Raw genomic sequence first — 15,631 nt, 5'->3', positions numbered from 1 at the left:
GAAACAGAGCATAGGGGAGACTCCTCACCTTGTTCCCCGTGTAATCCCGTTGTTCTTGTTGTACTCGTTGATGAAGCATGTGCATAGTGTTGTCGCGAGAGGTGAGAGACCGGCGCGCAGCAGCCGCGCGTTTTTTGAACGCCTCTCGCAGACAGCAGTCACTTTTTTCTCTAGCTGTGCATGTGACAAGACCCTCAGGGAGAACGAGCCATAGACACAGCGATTCGTGCTTTTCTGTGCCTTTTCCACTTCCAAAGTTTCTCTTTTTCCCGTTTCTGGTGTTCCATTCCGCTGAAGAAGCGGAGCCTTCAAAGGCTTACCCTCTTGAGATTTTCCCTTCCTCCACCCACCGCTTTCAAAGGACGACGCTCCGTGGGAGCGTCCAGAAATTCACGTACCATTTTTCTCGTCCTCGTTTGCATCCGAACCTGTTTCTGTTTCCGTTTCTTTTCCTGTTCCTTCCGTCTTTCGAGTGTCCTTCTTCACAGCCGTCTCCGCTGCCTTTTTGCCATCTGGCTATATCGCCGTGTTGGACGAGAGACCGCGTGCCGACTTTTCGGTCAGACAGTCGCCCACCGTCCCGGAAAACAGTCTCGGAGAAAGAGTTGAGGAAGCGAACCGCTTTCTTGCGCTCTTCTGATTTGCAAAAAAGGGGGATCGACACACGGACATAACCTTGTTTTCGCGTTTTTTTTCACGGGGGGCCGGGGTCGCCACCATGGAGCCATCGACGACGCAGAAGGGATCCCCGGACCGCTCTCCTACGGATAGCAAGCGAGAAGACTCTGCGGTTTCTGAGTCCTCTTCACCTCTTGAGTCAAGTCGTCAAAGTGCCGCTAAGGAAAGGATGACGCTGAGTGCTTCTGACGTCTGTGGCAGCGGGGAGTCGACACTCGATTCGTCCGTTTCACCCGCGGTCACCCCGTCCACGGCCGAACGGCCGAAGCCATCGTCCAGGCCGGTAGGTGGCGGTGGTGGGGACACGCAGCCCAACGGAGAGCCGTCGGAGAGTGATGCATCGCGGGAAACTGAAGACCAGCCCTGGTTCGTGCTCGCCGGAGGAAACGAGGAACGGCGACCCGTCGACGTTGCCTATAAGTTGTTCATGGCGCCTTCTGGCCTCTTGGGTGTACGTCCACCAGACGAGGAGCCCGAACCGAAACGCGCGGTCGGCTCTTCAAAGCATCAGACACCCGAAAACGGCCCGCTTCTTGTCCCTGAGCTGGCCCTTCCAAAGTTGCAAATTCCCCGATACGGCCACGTGGCATGCGTCACTTCCGGTAGGAACGATTTCTTTCGTCACACAAGTTTTTTTGTCTCTGTCTCTCGTTCCTTTCGCCCGGATTCCTCCTCCAGTCCTTCCGGCGCGGGCACCTCGTCCGGGCCAACGTAAAAGGGGTGATGTCCGCTGACCTGGACTAAGAAAACCCGGTTTGTCCAGGCCTCTCTGCAGGGGCAACGCGCGAAATGTTGACGCCTGCCGCTCCATACGCATGATGTGAAAGACGCAGCGCCAAGGCGTACAGAGGATGTGGGAACCTCCTGTAGCCGTTCGCGTCAAAGACACTCAAAACAACGGTGAATGTGCATTCGGAAAACAGACAAACCTAATGCGGTTTTGACGCGTAGGCTGCAGCCACCCCGTTTAGGCAGAAAAGATTTGCTGCACTCTGTCCTCCAGGGAGAGAAAACCCCACATACCTCCCGTGCACTCGCCTCGCTGGAGAGCGCGTTTGGACCAGGCGCCGGCATTGCCCAGCTCGTCTGTTTCCCTCCTTTCCCTTTCCCTGCGTCGTGCGGCTCCTTGACTGGCGCCACGCCCACGAGCGTTGCAACTGTTGTTTTCGCTCATATTCCCCCCCTTTTTTCCGCCTGCCTTCCCCATGGGCGATAACGCATCCGTACCGCTGCTTCGCGTCTCGCTTCTCTACAGAGTGTGTACGGATCTCGTCCGTGTTTCCCGCCTCTGTTTCTACGTTTACTGACCTCTTCCTGTCCTGCGAAACACTTTTGGGGATTTCTAGACGGGTGCGGCTGCACACTCCTGCGTCCCCGCCTCTTGCTCCCCGCACGTAAAAAAAACACGGAACTCTCCAGTTTTTCGTTGCCTGCTGCGGTGTCTTTGCAGGTCGCGACGTGCTGCTCGTCGGCGGCAAAGACGGACACACGGTCCTTAATTCAGTTGAGCGACTCGAGGAGACAGAAGGGCGGTGGGTGTCGATGCCTTCGCTACACTTTGCGCGCGCACACCACGGTAAGACTCGCGTTTTTTTTTGTAACGGGCGACCGGCGAAGACCCGTAGAGCTACTCCCCTCCCCCGTGCTCCAGCCCCCCTTTCGTCGCGTCCATACTCTCCGAGGCGCGACGTGTCCTATGCATGGCTGCTTCGGCTCCTTCACTCGTTCTCTCTCATGCTCGCCTTCTCGCTTTCTCTGTGTCGTTGTCTCAGCTGGATGCGCGGTATCGGGAGGTCGGGCTGTCGTTCTCGGCGGCGAGAACGACAAGGGCGTTCTCAAGTCCGTCGAGCTCTACCACCCAGTGAAGCGGAACTGGATCAACCTGGCTCCTATGCAGCACCAGCGTCACTCTTTCGGCGCCGTGGCGATCGGCGCAAACATCTTTGCACTCGGAGGTCGTGACGCAGCTGGAGACCACGGCCGGGTGCTGAAGACCGTCGAAGGCCTCTCGCTCGCCCCTCTGGCTTCTCCCGCGTGCTCCAGAAGCTCGAGTGTCGCGACGGCTCCCGGATCGCCTGCGGGCGTGCCGACGGAGACCCAGTCGCGGGGCGCGTCTGGCCCCGGCGCCCAGACACCGCAGAAGACTGCGACTGATCGCGCGGACTCGTCGGGCCTCGGCTCGACTCGGCAGGGCTCTGTCGGCGAAGGCGGGACAACTCACGGAGCGGGAAGCGCCGCTGTGGAGGGATGGAGGAGTTTGCCCTCGATGAAAAACGGACGGGCCAGCTTCGGCGTGGCGCAGTACAAAGGCGTGATCTTCTGTGCAGGTGAGAGGAACCGCTTCGGAGAAGACGCGAACGGCGGGCGAGGTCTCGAGGGGGTTGAGCGAAGCCAGAGAGGCGGAGAGCGAGAACAAGGCGAGAAAGCGAATGAAGCCACAGAGGCGTCGCACCACACAGACGCACGGGGCGAGGAAGCAAGACAGACGAGGCGAGAAAGGGAAAGGGAGACAGAGAAGAGGAGACAGGACAAACGAGATCTCCCATTGGGGATACTCCGCTTTCGAAGAGATCTGGTGTCCACAGACTCCGGGGATTCGGATGCTTCGACGCGCCATCGCAGGCCGGTTGCTCTGGCCTTTGTCGTTTCCGGAAGAACGTGTGCGCTTTCGGGTGTCTCGGTCTTCTGGATCAGGTGGAACCAACGGCGTGAAGCCGCTCTCGTCCGTCGAGATGTTTGACAGCAGCACGAACGAATGGTTTCAGCGTAAGTTTTCTCTTTTCAGATCGTCTGAGATTCGTCACAGCGCTTGCTTCCTCTCGGCCTTCTGGTCTCGCGTGATTCGCCGACTTAGAGAAAAGTGAACGCGGATTTGCAGTGTCCCTCCCCGCGCGCCGACACAACGAGACCGGGGGCGAGTGTCTTGCATTTGGTTTTTCTCCTCTGTGTTCTCGAGGCGTGTGTGTGTGTGTTATCGCCTCCCTGAGTCGCGCACCTAGATGAGGCTCAGAGACGGTCTGAGCGCTGTTCCGAAAGGGCCCCGACAGCCAGTGCTGGTTTTTTTTACCTTCTCTGTGGATGAGCGAGTGTTTTTCTTCCGCTCCAAACTGGGTGATCGTCGTTGTTTCCCGCTCTCTGGAGAGAACCGAACCTCCTCTTTTTGTGGAGACGCGTGGGTGCCTTGCTTCGCCCGCATACACGGGAAAAAACTGCGAGAAGGCGAACGTCCGAAAACCAGGAATCGCTGCTTTCTCTTGGTCTGGGAAATAGAGATGCGACCGCCCATCTTCTTTTCCTGTGGACGGGAGACTTTACCAGACTCTCTGGTTTCTTTTTGATTCTCCGCTTTCTGTCTTCAGTCCCAAGCCTCAACGAAGCTCGCATCGGTCCGGTCTGCTTCGTGTGGCTGAAAGGGCCCGAGCGAAGGCCCCACCTGTGCGTCGCGGGGGGACGGCAAAGCAGTCTCCATCCGGTGTTTCAGTCGGCGGAGATTCTCGACCTCCTGCCGCTGCTTCCTCGGAACGACGAGGACGGAACTGACAAGACAGAAGGCACAGGCCAGGGAGGCTCCGACGGCGAGAAAAAGAGACAGCCAGAGGGTGGGGAGAAGCTGCGGCGCGAGACGGAGATACCCCCAGCCCAGTGGATCCTCGTCAGTCCCGTTGGAGTCAAGCTATGCTGGCAGCAGGCTGCAGGCGTCGTCTCCAGATGTTGGAAGGTGCGCAGAAAAAACAGAGACGCGCAGGGAGCGTTGCGCTGTTGCGTGGGACAGGCGCTGTGAACGAGAGGAAAGCGGGGGACAGGGGGATGGAGAGAGACAAAAGGAATCGGACAGCCGCATCAGAGAGAGAGAACAAAGACACACATAGGTATCTGGATGGGCGAGTAGACGCAGACGATGCAGGGTGTCTTATAGTGCCTTCCACGAGCTGTGAAATGTATATATATATATATATATATATATATATATATATATATGGTTGCATGCGCGTGGAAAAGCGTGGAGAAACGTTTTGTCTTCAGAGTGAGCTCCTCGACTCGCCAGTGCCTCCCCTGTTGGCGTCGGCGACGGAAGTCCTTCCGCCCTCTCCTGTGCAGGCTCGGACCTCGCTGGGACAACAAACAGGCAAGAGCGAAAAGAGAACTTGGGCGTCTGCGTTTCATAATTGTGGAGTCATATTCAGTATTCTGGATTCTGCCTTTTTCGCGTTCTGTATTTTAATTCACGTGACGCTGACAGAGAGAAGCGTTTTTCTGTTTGAGAGTATTGCATCGATCGATTGAAACATGTGCACACAGTCTACATGCAGACGCCGATGTGTACATACCAGTGTTAATAATGTACCGACATAACCACGTATATATATTTTATATCTGTGCTTGTTTGTGCCATCTTAGGTCGTCGAAGTCTTCCGCACACGCTTTCAGGGGGCCCATCGTCTGCCTCGTCCAGCGTCCCCTCTTTTGGTGGGGGATCCGTCAGTCGCGCTGCAACCTTTGCAGGCAGTGAGCAGCCGCGTATCCCTCGCGGCGTCGTGGCTGCCGTTGCCAAGCGTTTCCAGACCTCCAAGTCCTCGTGCTCAATCTCGTCCTTCTCGTCTTCCGTCTCTCCTGTCTCTTCTTCCGTCTCTCCTGTCTCTTCTTCCGTCTCCTCTGTCTCTGCTTCCGTCTCTTCTTCCGATGCTCTGGCGGGGCCTTCGCTGGCCTCGGAGACGCGCGTTCCAGAGTTGAGAAACGCGCCTTGCGGAGGGAGGGAGCCGGGGAAAAAAGTAAATGGACGCGGCCTGCCTTTCTCAACGACGCGAATTCGAACGCTGCTCTCCGATGACTGCCTAGAAGCCAATCGAATGTCGAGACAGGTATATATATACAATGGAGACAAAGATGCGACCGTGCATCACCATACCCATGCACGGCTCTCTCTCTCTGTATATATATATATATATATATAGATATATATAGGCCTTTGCAGTTCGTTGTGCCAATCGGTGTTCATCCCTACATATATATATATATATATATGTAGATGTAAGTATGCATGGGATTGTATTGGCATCTATTTGGTGTGTTTCGATGCACGCCCGTGCGCCTGCCAGGGGATGTGCCCATGTGTCTCGTTCTTTCTCGATACATTCGTGTTGTGTTTATTGGATGTATCTTTTTGAGCCTGCGTGCTTTGCTTGTTTCTGGATTTTTAGGATTTGAGGGGCGACGCAGTTCTGCAAAGAGAAGTGATGAGTCGAAATCTAGAGGAAGCGGAGGAGGAGTCTTCAGACGCAGACGAACGACCGCCGCTTCCGAAAACGCGCGTCTTTCGCAGCAACAGTTCAAGCAGCACGGCCAGCGTCAACGCGGCGCCTTCGGAAGCTCCAGACCGTCACGGTGCATGCGCGGGCGACAAAGGGCCCTCCAAGGTAGGAGCGCGGAACAGGGTCTGTGTGTGCCAGAGAAAAAAGGAGGCGCGCTCTCCCGTTCAAACAGACCCGAACCGCTGCGCGGGGTGCTCCGTAGAGCGCCGACCGGAGGATCTGAGCTGGAGACGCGAGAAGCCGTCGAGGAGGCAGGCCTCGCCGCATACTGTGTCGAAGGGACAAAAACGCGTGGACAGGAAACTCTCTCCTTGGATGCTCAAAAAGAGATCGTTTCACGAAAAGGATTCACTTTGCGTGCCGATCCCGTTTTGCCGCATCTGCCTCAATGAAGACGAAGAGACCTTGCCTCGGTTTCCGCTTTCGACTCGGTTTCTCCTTCACGTGTAGCGTCTTGTTCAGGGCGCTGTATGTGCAGCTTCTTCGCTGTGTCCTCAATCTCTTGCCTCTCGTTTCACTCCCGCGTTATATCCTTTTCACCGTTTCCCCCCTCTCTCTCGTCCTTTGTTTTCGTCTCGGGCCTTTCCTCCGCCGCTCTCCCTTGCAAAAAGGTCTCGTTCTCTCCGGCCATTTTCCTGCGCGTCCGCGAGACTTTTTTTTTTTGATTTTTCTGATTTTCAGGTGCAAATGCTTCGGCAGAAAATCGAGTCGCAAGCGGCAGAGCGCCAGGCAGCCGCGGCAAAGAAGACTGGCACGGCGGGGGCGGGTGTCGGAGGCATCGCGGGCGTCGGAGGGAAACACGAAGTCGTCTACGACCCTCTCGAGTGGTTTGAAAGCTGAGAAAAGCTCGGCTGAAAAGACGAAAAGGCGGCCACAGAGCGCCAGAAAAGCCGGAACCAAGTGCAAGCGCGTGGCCTCGCCGCGTCGCCACGTGAAGCATGGATCCTGGAAAGCAAGAAACGCGGAAGTGCGAGGAAAAACGAAATTGAAAGAACGCGAGGCATGGGAGATTTGCCTGCTGCGTGCCGAAAGAGATTCCGCCGGGATAGCCAAAACGTCTTTCCGTGAAAGACGGAGAACAGAGAAGCATCGAGAAGCAGAAGAGCGGAGGTGGACGATCACTGATCTGGGTGGCTTCAGAGTTGAGAGGCTGTCGTGCGAAAAAGGAGGGAATAAGAAGAATGCTGAGATGCATCGTCTCTCTTCTGCCTGGTGACGATGGAACCTTTTCAAAGAGACAAATCTAGACAGAGCGGTGGAGGTCTCGTTTCGCGTTTCTTGTGGCTTCTCGACGCAGCGTCTCCGCGCCTGCACAGATGCATGCATGCATGCATGCACCAGCCTTTCTGTCTTCACACATACATGCAAATTCCTCTATATAAAAACATACACATGTATATCTGCAAAGCGTGCGCCCTTTGCAGAGAGACACCGCGTGTCGCGCAGTCTGGTTTCTTCGGCTGGAGTTGTGGCAAATTTGTTCCGACAAATTCCACATTTCATTTGCCTTTGTCTCGTTTGCATGCATTTCTGGTGCGCTCTCTTTCCTCTACTCGTGGCCGACCTTCACCACCGATCTCGACACGCGGAAACCTCTTTCACACGCCTCGAAACCCGCCCCTAGATGAGCATAACTGCCTCTCTGTCTCTATACCTGTTTCGGCACTTCCGCTCTTCCGTCTTTTCCTGCTTTTCTCCCGTCTGAACAGTGGACAGCTTTTGGATCGTTGCTTCACACCGCGCTGTCCCGGCGGTCGCAGTGGGGACGACCCTGCGGCCTTCAGCATTCGCGAAGTTTTCCCGGCGCATGCGGCGTCTGCATGGAGAAGCCACTCCTGTTCGCCTCATTCGTATCCTCTCGCGCCATTCCTTTCTCGAACTGGGGAACGCCCGTGGCTGTCCACCTGCCGCCCTCCGCCTCGCCGCTTTTTTCTCTGACCACTGCATGCACTCACGCCTATACACCAAACGCTGTGTAAACAGAACGAAGTGTCGAGACACAGGTAGCGACAGAAGAGCGACCGAGAAACTGTCGACCTGACATGTGCGTCCATGGCGCCGCGCGCAGAGGAGAAGAAAAAAAAAGCGGGGGCCCTGAAACTGCATCGTGTGAAAAGCTGACTGAAAAGCGCACACGTGGAAACCGGGGATGTTTGAGGTTCCCGCGGGTGACCTTGGCCGTTTTGCTCTGCAGGCTGGGCGTCTCCACTATCGCGACTGGGTCTGACTCGGCTTCACGAAGCCGCGTTTTTCGGCCTCTTGCTCCTCAGCCGGAACACCTTTCGAAGAGCTGTCCAAAAGTTCGGTTTCGAGCAATCTTGTTGCCTGTCTCACGACCTAAGAAACGCGCGTCCGGTGGTAACTATGCCGCCGCGATTGCTCGCAAACCACGAGGCCTCTGCCCCGAGACACCGATCTTGCGTCAGACACAGGCGCTTATCGGCCACAGAGCGTGAAAAAGTTGGGTGTCTGTATACCTCTCATAGCTGTGGAGTCATAACTCCTGTATCCTACGGACTGCAATGTATATGTCTCGCTTTATTCGAGTTTGAGTTATGTCACTATGAAAAAAGGTAACCGAGCACAACGGCCCGCTTCGGAAGGCAACACGACAAGCTGCACAGAAAAGGATTCCTTGAACGGCCGAGAGGGAATGTCCCCACCTCTGCGCGCATGTTCGGATACTTTGGTACGTATGTTAGCTTGACCGTTTGTTAGCGTGACCGTTTTCCTGTTCCCCCCCGAACCCTAAAGGACGCATGCGGGCTCTATCAGAATTCGCTTCCTCGAAGAAAACCGTTCTCGGCGCCCCTTCCCACAGACTCTGGATCTGCTCGAAATTCAGGAAGCGACCGGGGCGTGTGGAAGTCCGGAAAGGCGTGAGGGCTGATGGCGACGAACAGCATCAGTCTCAGGAGAGAAGAAAGAAACCGTTCGGCGTAGGCTAGAGAGCGAATTCCAGCGACCCGCTCCAGGAACGGCCGATACGCGACCTTGACGAGAAGGACTTGGAGCTCTGGGACGGAGACACGCACTGCGACGCCGGCCCCGTTTCCTGGAGACCCGAGCTGAAAAGCGTTGTCTCCGTCCCACTTGACAAAGAGAGACACACACGAGGAAGCACTGCCGTCCTCGTCTTCGCAGGGTGCCACTTCAGGATTAAGCTTCTTGCCGAGAAAACGAAGACGCCCCTTGCCTGATGCGTCGCGTGGTGGCAGGACGACGAGAGGCGAGACGGGAAAGTCGCAGCGAAGAAGAAGCAGAGACGCCCAATGGAGAGCGATTGAGAGAATCTCAGTCTCCGTTTGCCGAGACGCGTTTTCGGCCCGCGATCCGCTTTGCGTTGTCCCCTCGCTCTCTTCTTTCTCCAGTCTTTCTCGGCCGTTCCCCGCCTGGCCCCCTCGCTCGACTGTCGCGCCTGCATCGGCCAGCGCCTCAGAGGCCGCATACGCCGCAGAACTGCATGTGGAGGCGGACAGCTTGACTGCCGCTTCGAAACTCTCGAGGGCAGCCACGACATGGCCCCACATGGCGTCTTCCGTCTCGAGGCCCAGTTCCGTGTCTTGACTAGCTCGGTGGCTAGCTGCCGATGTCTTGAGGTTCCCAGAGCCTTTCGCGCTCGCCGCCTCAAGACCTCGCCACTTGGCGAGAAACACGTGGAGACTGCTGGAGGAAACGGCCGCTAGCTGTGTCTGCGTTCCGAGGTCTTCCTCGAAACTGGGAAAGCCGCCCTGGCTAGCCATTCCAGCTAGCGACCGCCCCTCGCGAGCGAGACAAGACAAGAGCCACTGAGCAACGAAGACAGCCTGATGGCCCTGGAGACTCTGCTGGACAGCCGAGGCGAGCGCGTCTTCCTTCACGATATCCTGTTTCTCCTCGTTTCGCCCGCCGAACTGTGGGCCTCTCCCCTCCCTCCACTCGCCCCAGCCATCGCACGAGCGGTTCCCCAGGAGCTCTCGAAGCAGTCTGTCGAGGCAGGTTTTCCTCGCTGTTTCCACGGCCTCTCTGGACGCAGCAGCGTTGTTTGCAGTTGCAGCGTCTCGTGCCTCGCCTCTGGAGCTACGAGAAGAGACGAAGGACGAGAACGAAACAACATCTAAATGTGAAGGCGAAGAAGGGAATGCAGCGACGTCGACACCGACTTCAGGGGCGGCAGCTGAAGGTGGAACCGTCAACAGAGACTCCCAAGAGCCAGACAGGACGCGGCACGCCTGCGAGAGAAGACACAAAAAGACACAAAAGACGAGCAAAAGTCAAAATCAAACGCGTGAAAAAGACGCACGAAAACCGCCGAAAATGACACTTTTCCCCCCACAAAAGCTGATAATGCACTTATTCGTAACGAAAACAACACCACGCACAGACAGCTGTGCATATACATATATACATATATACATTGTATATAGTAGATACATTGTGTATATGTATATGTACGTGCATATAGGTATACGTACAGGTCTACCCATTTATATCTATGTGTATCAGAACGTGTACGAACTTGTCAATAGATGCATGCGTGTAGAAAGAGATTCATCCGTCTATGGGCCTCTGATTCAAATGGACATCGACTGTCCCGTTTCAGTAGCGAGGCAAGACATACGGGATCGAAGAACTGTGGACCAGCTCTTGCAAGAGCCGCCGCGGCGCTTAGATGGAGAGGAAGGAGAGTCTCCACAAGGGTGGTGTCGGAGATTTCCGCAGATGCCGCAGCGCCAGAGTCGAGAAGATAGGATGGAGCGTCCGCTATTCCTTGTTCTTCGCGTTGTCGACGCTCGCGTGGATTTCCGAGAGCTGGCGCCAGATTCGGAAATCGCGAAAGCAAATGTTTCCGACAACGAGGCAGCTTTCCGTCTGGGAGGGATTTTGAAGCGACACGTGTACCGGTCGTCTTCCTCGCGCCCCTCTCACTTTCCTCTTCCTCCGAGTCCACGTCTCTCCTTTCCTCTGGGTCTGTATGTTGAGATTCAGAGTCGCAGAAACTCTGTTCTTCCGCGACTGGTGCATTGCTCCTTTTTTCGCGCTCTTTCAAGATGTCTGTGACGGCAATCCGAGCGCTCCACAGCGCGAGCAGGAGAAGAAGAAGTTTCTCCTTCTCTGTTTCCCTCTGCTCCCAGTCGCGGTTCTCGCCGGCCAGCTGCATTTCCTCTCTCTCTCCAGATTCTCTCCCCACCTTTTGGGCTGCGTCCCAGCGCTTCGCCCGCTCTGCTTGCAGGGGTCGTTCGGGTGTACGTACACCTGCCTCGAGCAAGATTGCCGCAGCCAGCAGTCGCGCTTTCGCCGCGACGGCCAAGACGGCAGCTGCGACCGTTTCGTCTTTTCCCAGGAGACACTCTGCCCACTGAAGAAGAATCTGGTTGGTTTTCCATTCGTCGTCGCTCTCCTGTGTCCACAAGACTCCTGCTTCTCGGGAGACGGCAGATTCCGAGGGAAGTCCTGTCGACTTCATCTCGCCCGACGCAGAGGAGAAAAGGCGCGAAAGCAGCAGGGCGTGGCCAAAGAGGTGAGATCGTCGAAACGCCCCGAGCGCCTTCTCGGCCTCGCCGACGCTCAGGAGGAGAGCGCTGCACTCGTGCACCGCCCCCTTTGCGCTGTTCCTGCGCCGAAAGAGGTGAGAAAGAAAAAACGAAAAGACATCGGCAGACGCATGCACGCTCGAGAGAGAGGAAAGGCGTGAAGGACAGTCTGCGTGGGTGTGTCGACGTCGAGGATCCCGCGAGCCCGTTCTGCCCCCACATGCGAGAAAACTCACCTTGCCTGGACAGTTTCGTCGCGTGTCTCCTGCGCGTCTCCTCGGTCTTCCCCAGTCAGAACAAGCTCGGCCTCACACAGCCTGTGCTGGACAAAGCTGTCGACCAGACTCTTCCAGCTGCGCTGCGCCTCCAGAGACTCCTCGCCGAGAAGTGCAGAGCTCCCGAGGGCCAGCCAGAGACACGCCGAAGGCAACTGCGACAGAGAAGACACAGAAGACACAGAGGAAGAAGAGGAAGAAGAGGAAGAAGAAGAAGATGAAGAAGCGGAAGAAGAGGAAGAAGAAGAGGAAGAAGAGGAAGGAGAGTCAGACGATGGCGAGGGAGATGTGGTTTGTCCCTGAGATACGTCGACCTGATCGCTGCGAGCGTGAAGCATCCACGGAAACCGCCCGCCGAGGAGCAGAGCGGGATGTACAGCGCAGCTTGGGGAGGCCGTTTGGCGTTTGTGTTTTCGTTCGCAAACGGAGAGCCAGAGAAGAAAAAGGCGAGACCAGGTGTCGCCGAGGTGGCCGTGAGACTGCTGCCGAGAGAGCGCATCATGTACAGAAAAGATGAGCGCTTGGCGAGCTGTATGGACACCGCCCCGAGCGAACTCCTGGAGACGCTGGGGGTGGAGGGGGTAAGTATCCGCAGGAGACAGAGGAGAGGCTGTAGAAGACGGGGAAGGACAAGCAAGAGACGAAGCCGCAGCCGGCGCGCATGCAGGCAGAAAGGCAGGTGGAGAGGAAGCAAAAAGAGGAGAAGACACGCAGGCGCAGGAAAGCGAAGAGACAGCTGAAGAAAGCGCGTTGGAAAGAAGAGGCGGTAGACACGACGGACCCAGAAAATAGTACAAAAGGGCGAGCAAAGACGTCTCCGATTCAACGCGTCCAAGAAGCATCTGCGGCTCTTCCTTTGCGCTCTCCCTTCTGTCTCTTTCCTGTTCTGTTTTCTCTCGCGAGTCTGTTTCGCCGTGTTCCCCCGTAGATCTTCCTCCTTCTTTTTCCTGACGCCCGATGGAGACGCGTCTCGGAGCAAACGGCGTAGCAAGCAGAATGACCGCTGTGAGGAGAGACAGAAGCCGAGGACGCGAAAAAGAAGAAAGATCGAAAAAGAGGGGAAGCAGACCGCCCTCGCCGCCCCCCCCGTCTCGTTCTCCTTTGCACCTTTTGGCGTCTGTCGCCTTCCGCCTTCGCTGCTCGATGAGGTTTTTTGCAACCTCTTGAGTCCGTAAAATGCACTGGGGGCCTTCGTGCTCAACTCGGCCTTCTTTTGTACCTCCACGGTTTGAAGACAACACCAAAGGTGACGCCGAGGAGGAAGAAGAGGAAGACGACGTGGAGGAAGAAGAGGAAGACGACGTGGAGGAAGAAGAGGAAGAAGATATGGATGGAGGAGAAGGAGGAAAGGAGGGGAGGGCGAGGGGATCCCAGACAAAAACGCTTTGCTCGACACCACCTACACCGCACAAGAATGGAACGAAAACCACAGCACTTGAAAGGAAACCGAAAACGCGTCGCCTCCGGCTGCAAAGCCGCCGCAATGCGAAACCGATGCAAAATCAACAAATGCTGCAACTGGGAAGAGACACCGGTGGGCAATGTGTGTGTCTGGGGAAGATGAGCAACAAGCAGACCTGGCCCACCAAATGAAAGGTAATCGCAACAGGTACGAGGATCGACATGACTGCATGCATGGAAAGACCGGAGGAACTTTATGCGGCACGAAGGAGAGACAGAGAGAAAGGAGAGACAGAGAGAAAGGAGAGACAGAGAGAAAGGAGAGACAGAGAGAAAGGAGAGACAGAGAGAAAGGAGAGACAGAGAGAAAGGAGAGACAGAGAGAAAGGAGAGACAGAGAGAAAGGAGAGACAGAGAGAAAGGAGAGACAGAGAGAAAGGAGAGACAGAGAGAAAGGAGAGACAGAGAGAAAGGAGAGACAGAGCTTCAGAGGGGAACAAGGAAGGACAGGGAACCAGTTGCGGACAAAGTGGGAGAGAGAGAAGTAGGGCGATATATACCGAAACGGAGAGACGAGGGGGAAAAGAGAACGAGAGTGAATCTAAAGGAAGTGTGACTTGAGGGTTTCTCGCGTCTTACCTAAAATCAATTTAAGCCTCGGAGGAATGGGCTGTTCATGCCAACAACATGACAGGAGAGCACCGCCTTGGTCTCCCACCCCGCCTTTGCCTTTCTCCTTCTTCGTGTTTGCGCCTTGGCTCTTCTTTCCCTCCTTCGTCTCTTTCTCTCCTTGGATCGTCGTATCTTTCTCTCCCTCGGTCGTCGTCTCCTTCTGTCCCTCAGCCTTCCTTTCGTCCTTCTCCGAGTCTCCCTCGGTCTTCTTTCCTTTTTTCCCTTCTTCTTTCGGCGCCTCTCCTTCCTCCCTCGTCTCACGTTTCTCCAGGCCTTGCCCCTGCGAGATCGCAGCACACGCCGCCCGTTCAAGTCGCCCCAACAAGACAGCACGCAAACCGCTCCCGCACCCTTCCACCTTATCTCCATCATCTCCTTCGTCTCCCTCTCCTCCGTGTGCTTCGTCTGTTTCTTCTGGAAGTCCATTGCTGTGTTTCATCTGGTTGTCGTCGCCGCCCTCCTCCGCCGCGACACCTTTTCGCTCTCTGTCGGCGACTTCGTTTTCCGTCGTTTTCTTCTTTCCCTTTCCGGAGGGGCTGCCTGCGCCTTCCGGCTCCAGGACAAAGGCCTCAGCAACGCCCGACGCGAAGGTCGCGCCGAGGAGAACTTCCATGAGAAACTGCGTCTCCTGGTCATCGCCCTGTCTCTTCTGTGACATCCAGCGCGTGCCTAAGGCGACAGCCGTCGTGCGTCCTTTCACCCCAGACGCTGCATGCCTCGCAACCGCCTCGCCTCGGCCTCGAGAAGCTCCTCCCTGTTTCCCAGCTCTAGGAGGGATACCTAGCCAAAACAGCGACGCTGGAGGCGGCGAAGAAGGAGGGGTAGGAAGAGGAAGAAGGTTCGAAACAGGATCCGAACACGAGGCACGGGAGAGAACGGACGCGTTTGCCTCCGCGGAGGCTGTGCAAAGACGACGCCCGGCAGGAGGCGTGCCCGCGTCTCCTTCAGAACCCACAAGAGCCATGAAGAGCCGCGGCCAACCACCAACCCACACGGCCCCGCTGGCGTCTCCGACAACGAGCAGCCGCATGCACGGAGGAAACTGTTTCTCCGAGGCGAGCGAAGGACAAAACACCTGGCTGTCGTGCCCAAGATTCCCGTTCGTCTCCTGCGCTTGTTCGTTCTGCACTGCTGGAAGCTGAGTGAACTCGCCTGGTGCCGCAAACTCTGCCCTCGCTAGGCGACTCTTCTTTCGCTCTTCGCACGCCTTGCATTTCTGAGGAAGCGTCGAGGCCGCACACGTCGCGGCCGCCTTCAGGGGGAGTGGCACGGACCCGAGAACACGGAAGGAGACTGGGGAAGGGGCAGCACTTGACGCAGAAGAGGGAGAGAACGGAGAGACAGGCGAACCTGAGAAGAAGTTGGAGGATTTCCCGTTCACTTCCGCAGTGTCCTCGGACGCGACAGGAAGCAGAAATAGAAGTTCCCGCACAGTTTCCTCTTTCATCGTGGCGTCTCCTTTGCTTCCCCCTTGGGTTGCTTTGACCGGCTGCGCGCGTTCCCTGACGAGGCAAACCACGTCCCAGCGTCCCTCGGGCTCGGAGTCATCGAGGAGCCGCTCTTCAGCCAAAACGCTTCCCCGGCTTTGTTTCTCGCCTTCGAGACTCCCTCCGTTGTCTCTGTTCCCGAGGAGTCCTTGCGCCGGCGGGGCCTCATGGCCGTCGCCCGCGCTGCGCCGTGTCGAGGGCGGCTGGCGAGCAGCGATCAGCGCGTTGATCACGTAGGTCGACACCGAAGCGAGCACAAAGGGAAGGCCTTCCAGTTCGACTTTCTTCCTCGGATT

At 56.5% G+C, this 15,631-nt stretch overlaps 2 protein-coding genes across 2 annotated transcripts in view; one reads left to right on the top strand and one right to left on the bottom strand.

The window, feature by feature from the left end:
* Nucleotides 1-847: 847 nt before the first annotated feature.
* On the top strand, nt 848-6,827 carry NCLIV_035130 (putative kelch motif domain-containing protein; the record flags this gene model as incomplete). The annotated part of the gene is made up of 7 exons (XM_003883714.1): nt 848-1,280; nt 2,129-2,254; nt 2,451-3,005; nt 3,373-3,444; nt 4,038-4,396; nt 5,877-6,092; nt 6,669-6,827. The coding sequence occupies 7 exons, from the start codon at nt 848-850 to the stop codon at nt 6,825-6,827; spliced, it is 1,920 nt and encodes a 639-aa protein (XP_003883763.1).
* Nucleotides 6,828-8,758: 1,931 nt separating this feature from the next.
* NCLIV_035120 (putative WD domain, G-beta repeat-containing protein) overlaps nt 8,759-15,631 on the bottom strand; it is a gene marked incomplete at both ends in the record, with an annotated part of 8,442 nt that continues 1,569 nt past the window's right edge. The window contains 6 exons of the mRNA XM_003883713.1: nt 8,759-10,198; nt 10,588-10,778; nt 10,896-11,581; nt 11,737-12,385; nt 12,995-13,174; nt 13,816-15,631. The exon at nt 13,816-15,631 is cut by the window's right edge and continues 1,569 nt beyond it. Coding sequence (XP_003883762.1) covers nt 8,759-10,198; nt 10,588-10,778; nt 10,896-11,581; nt 11,737-12,385; nt 12,995-13,174; nt 13,816-15,631 — 4,962 coding nt within the window. The remainder of the gene's footprint in view (nt 10,199-10,587; nt 10,779-10,895; nt 11,582-11,736; nt 12,386-12,994; nt 13,175-13,815) is intronic.

This window comes from Neospora caninum, chromosome VIII (assembly GCF_000208865.1).
Source record: "Neospora caninum Liverpool complete genome, chromosome VIII".
Taxonomy (NCBI): Eukaryota; Apicomplexa; class Conoidasida; order Eucoccidiorida; family Sarcocystidae; genus Neospora; species Neospora caninum.
Note: the sequence above shows the minus strand (reverse complement) of the source record. Positions and strands in the feature narration are given on the sequence as shown.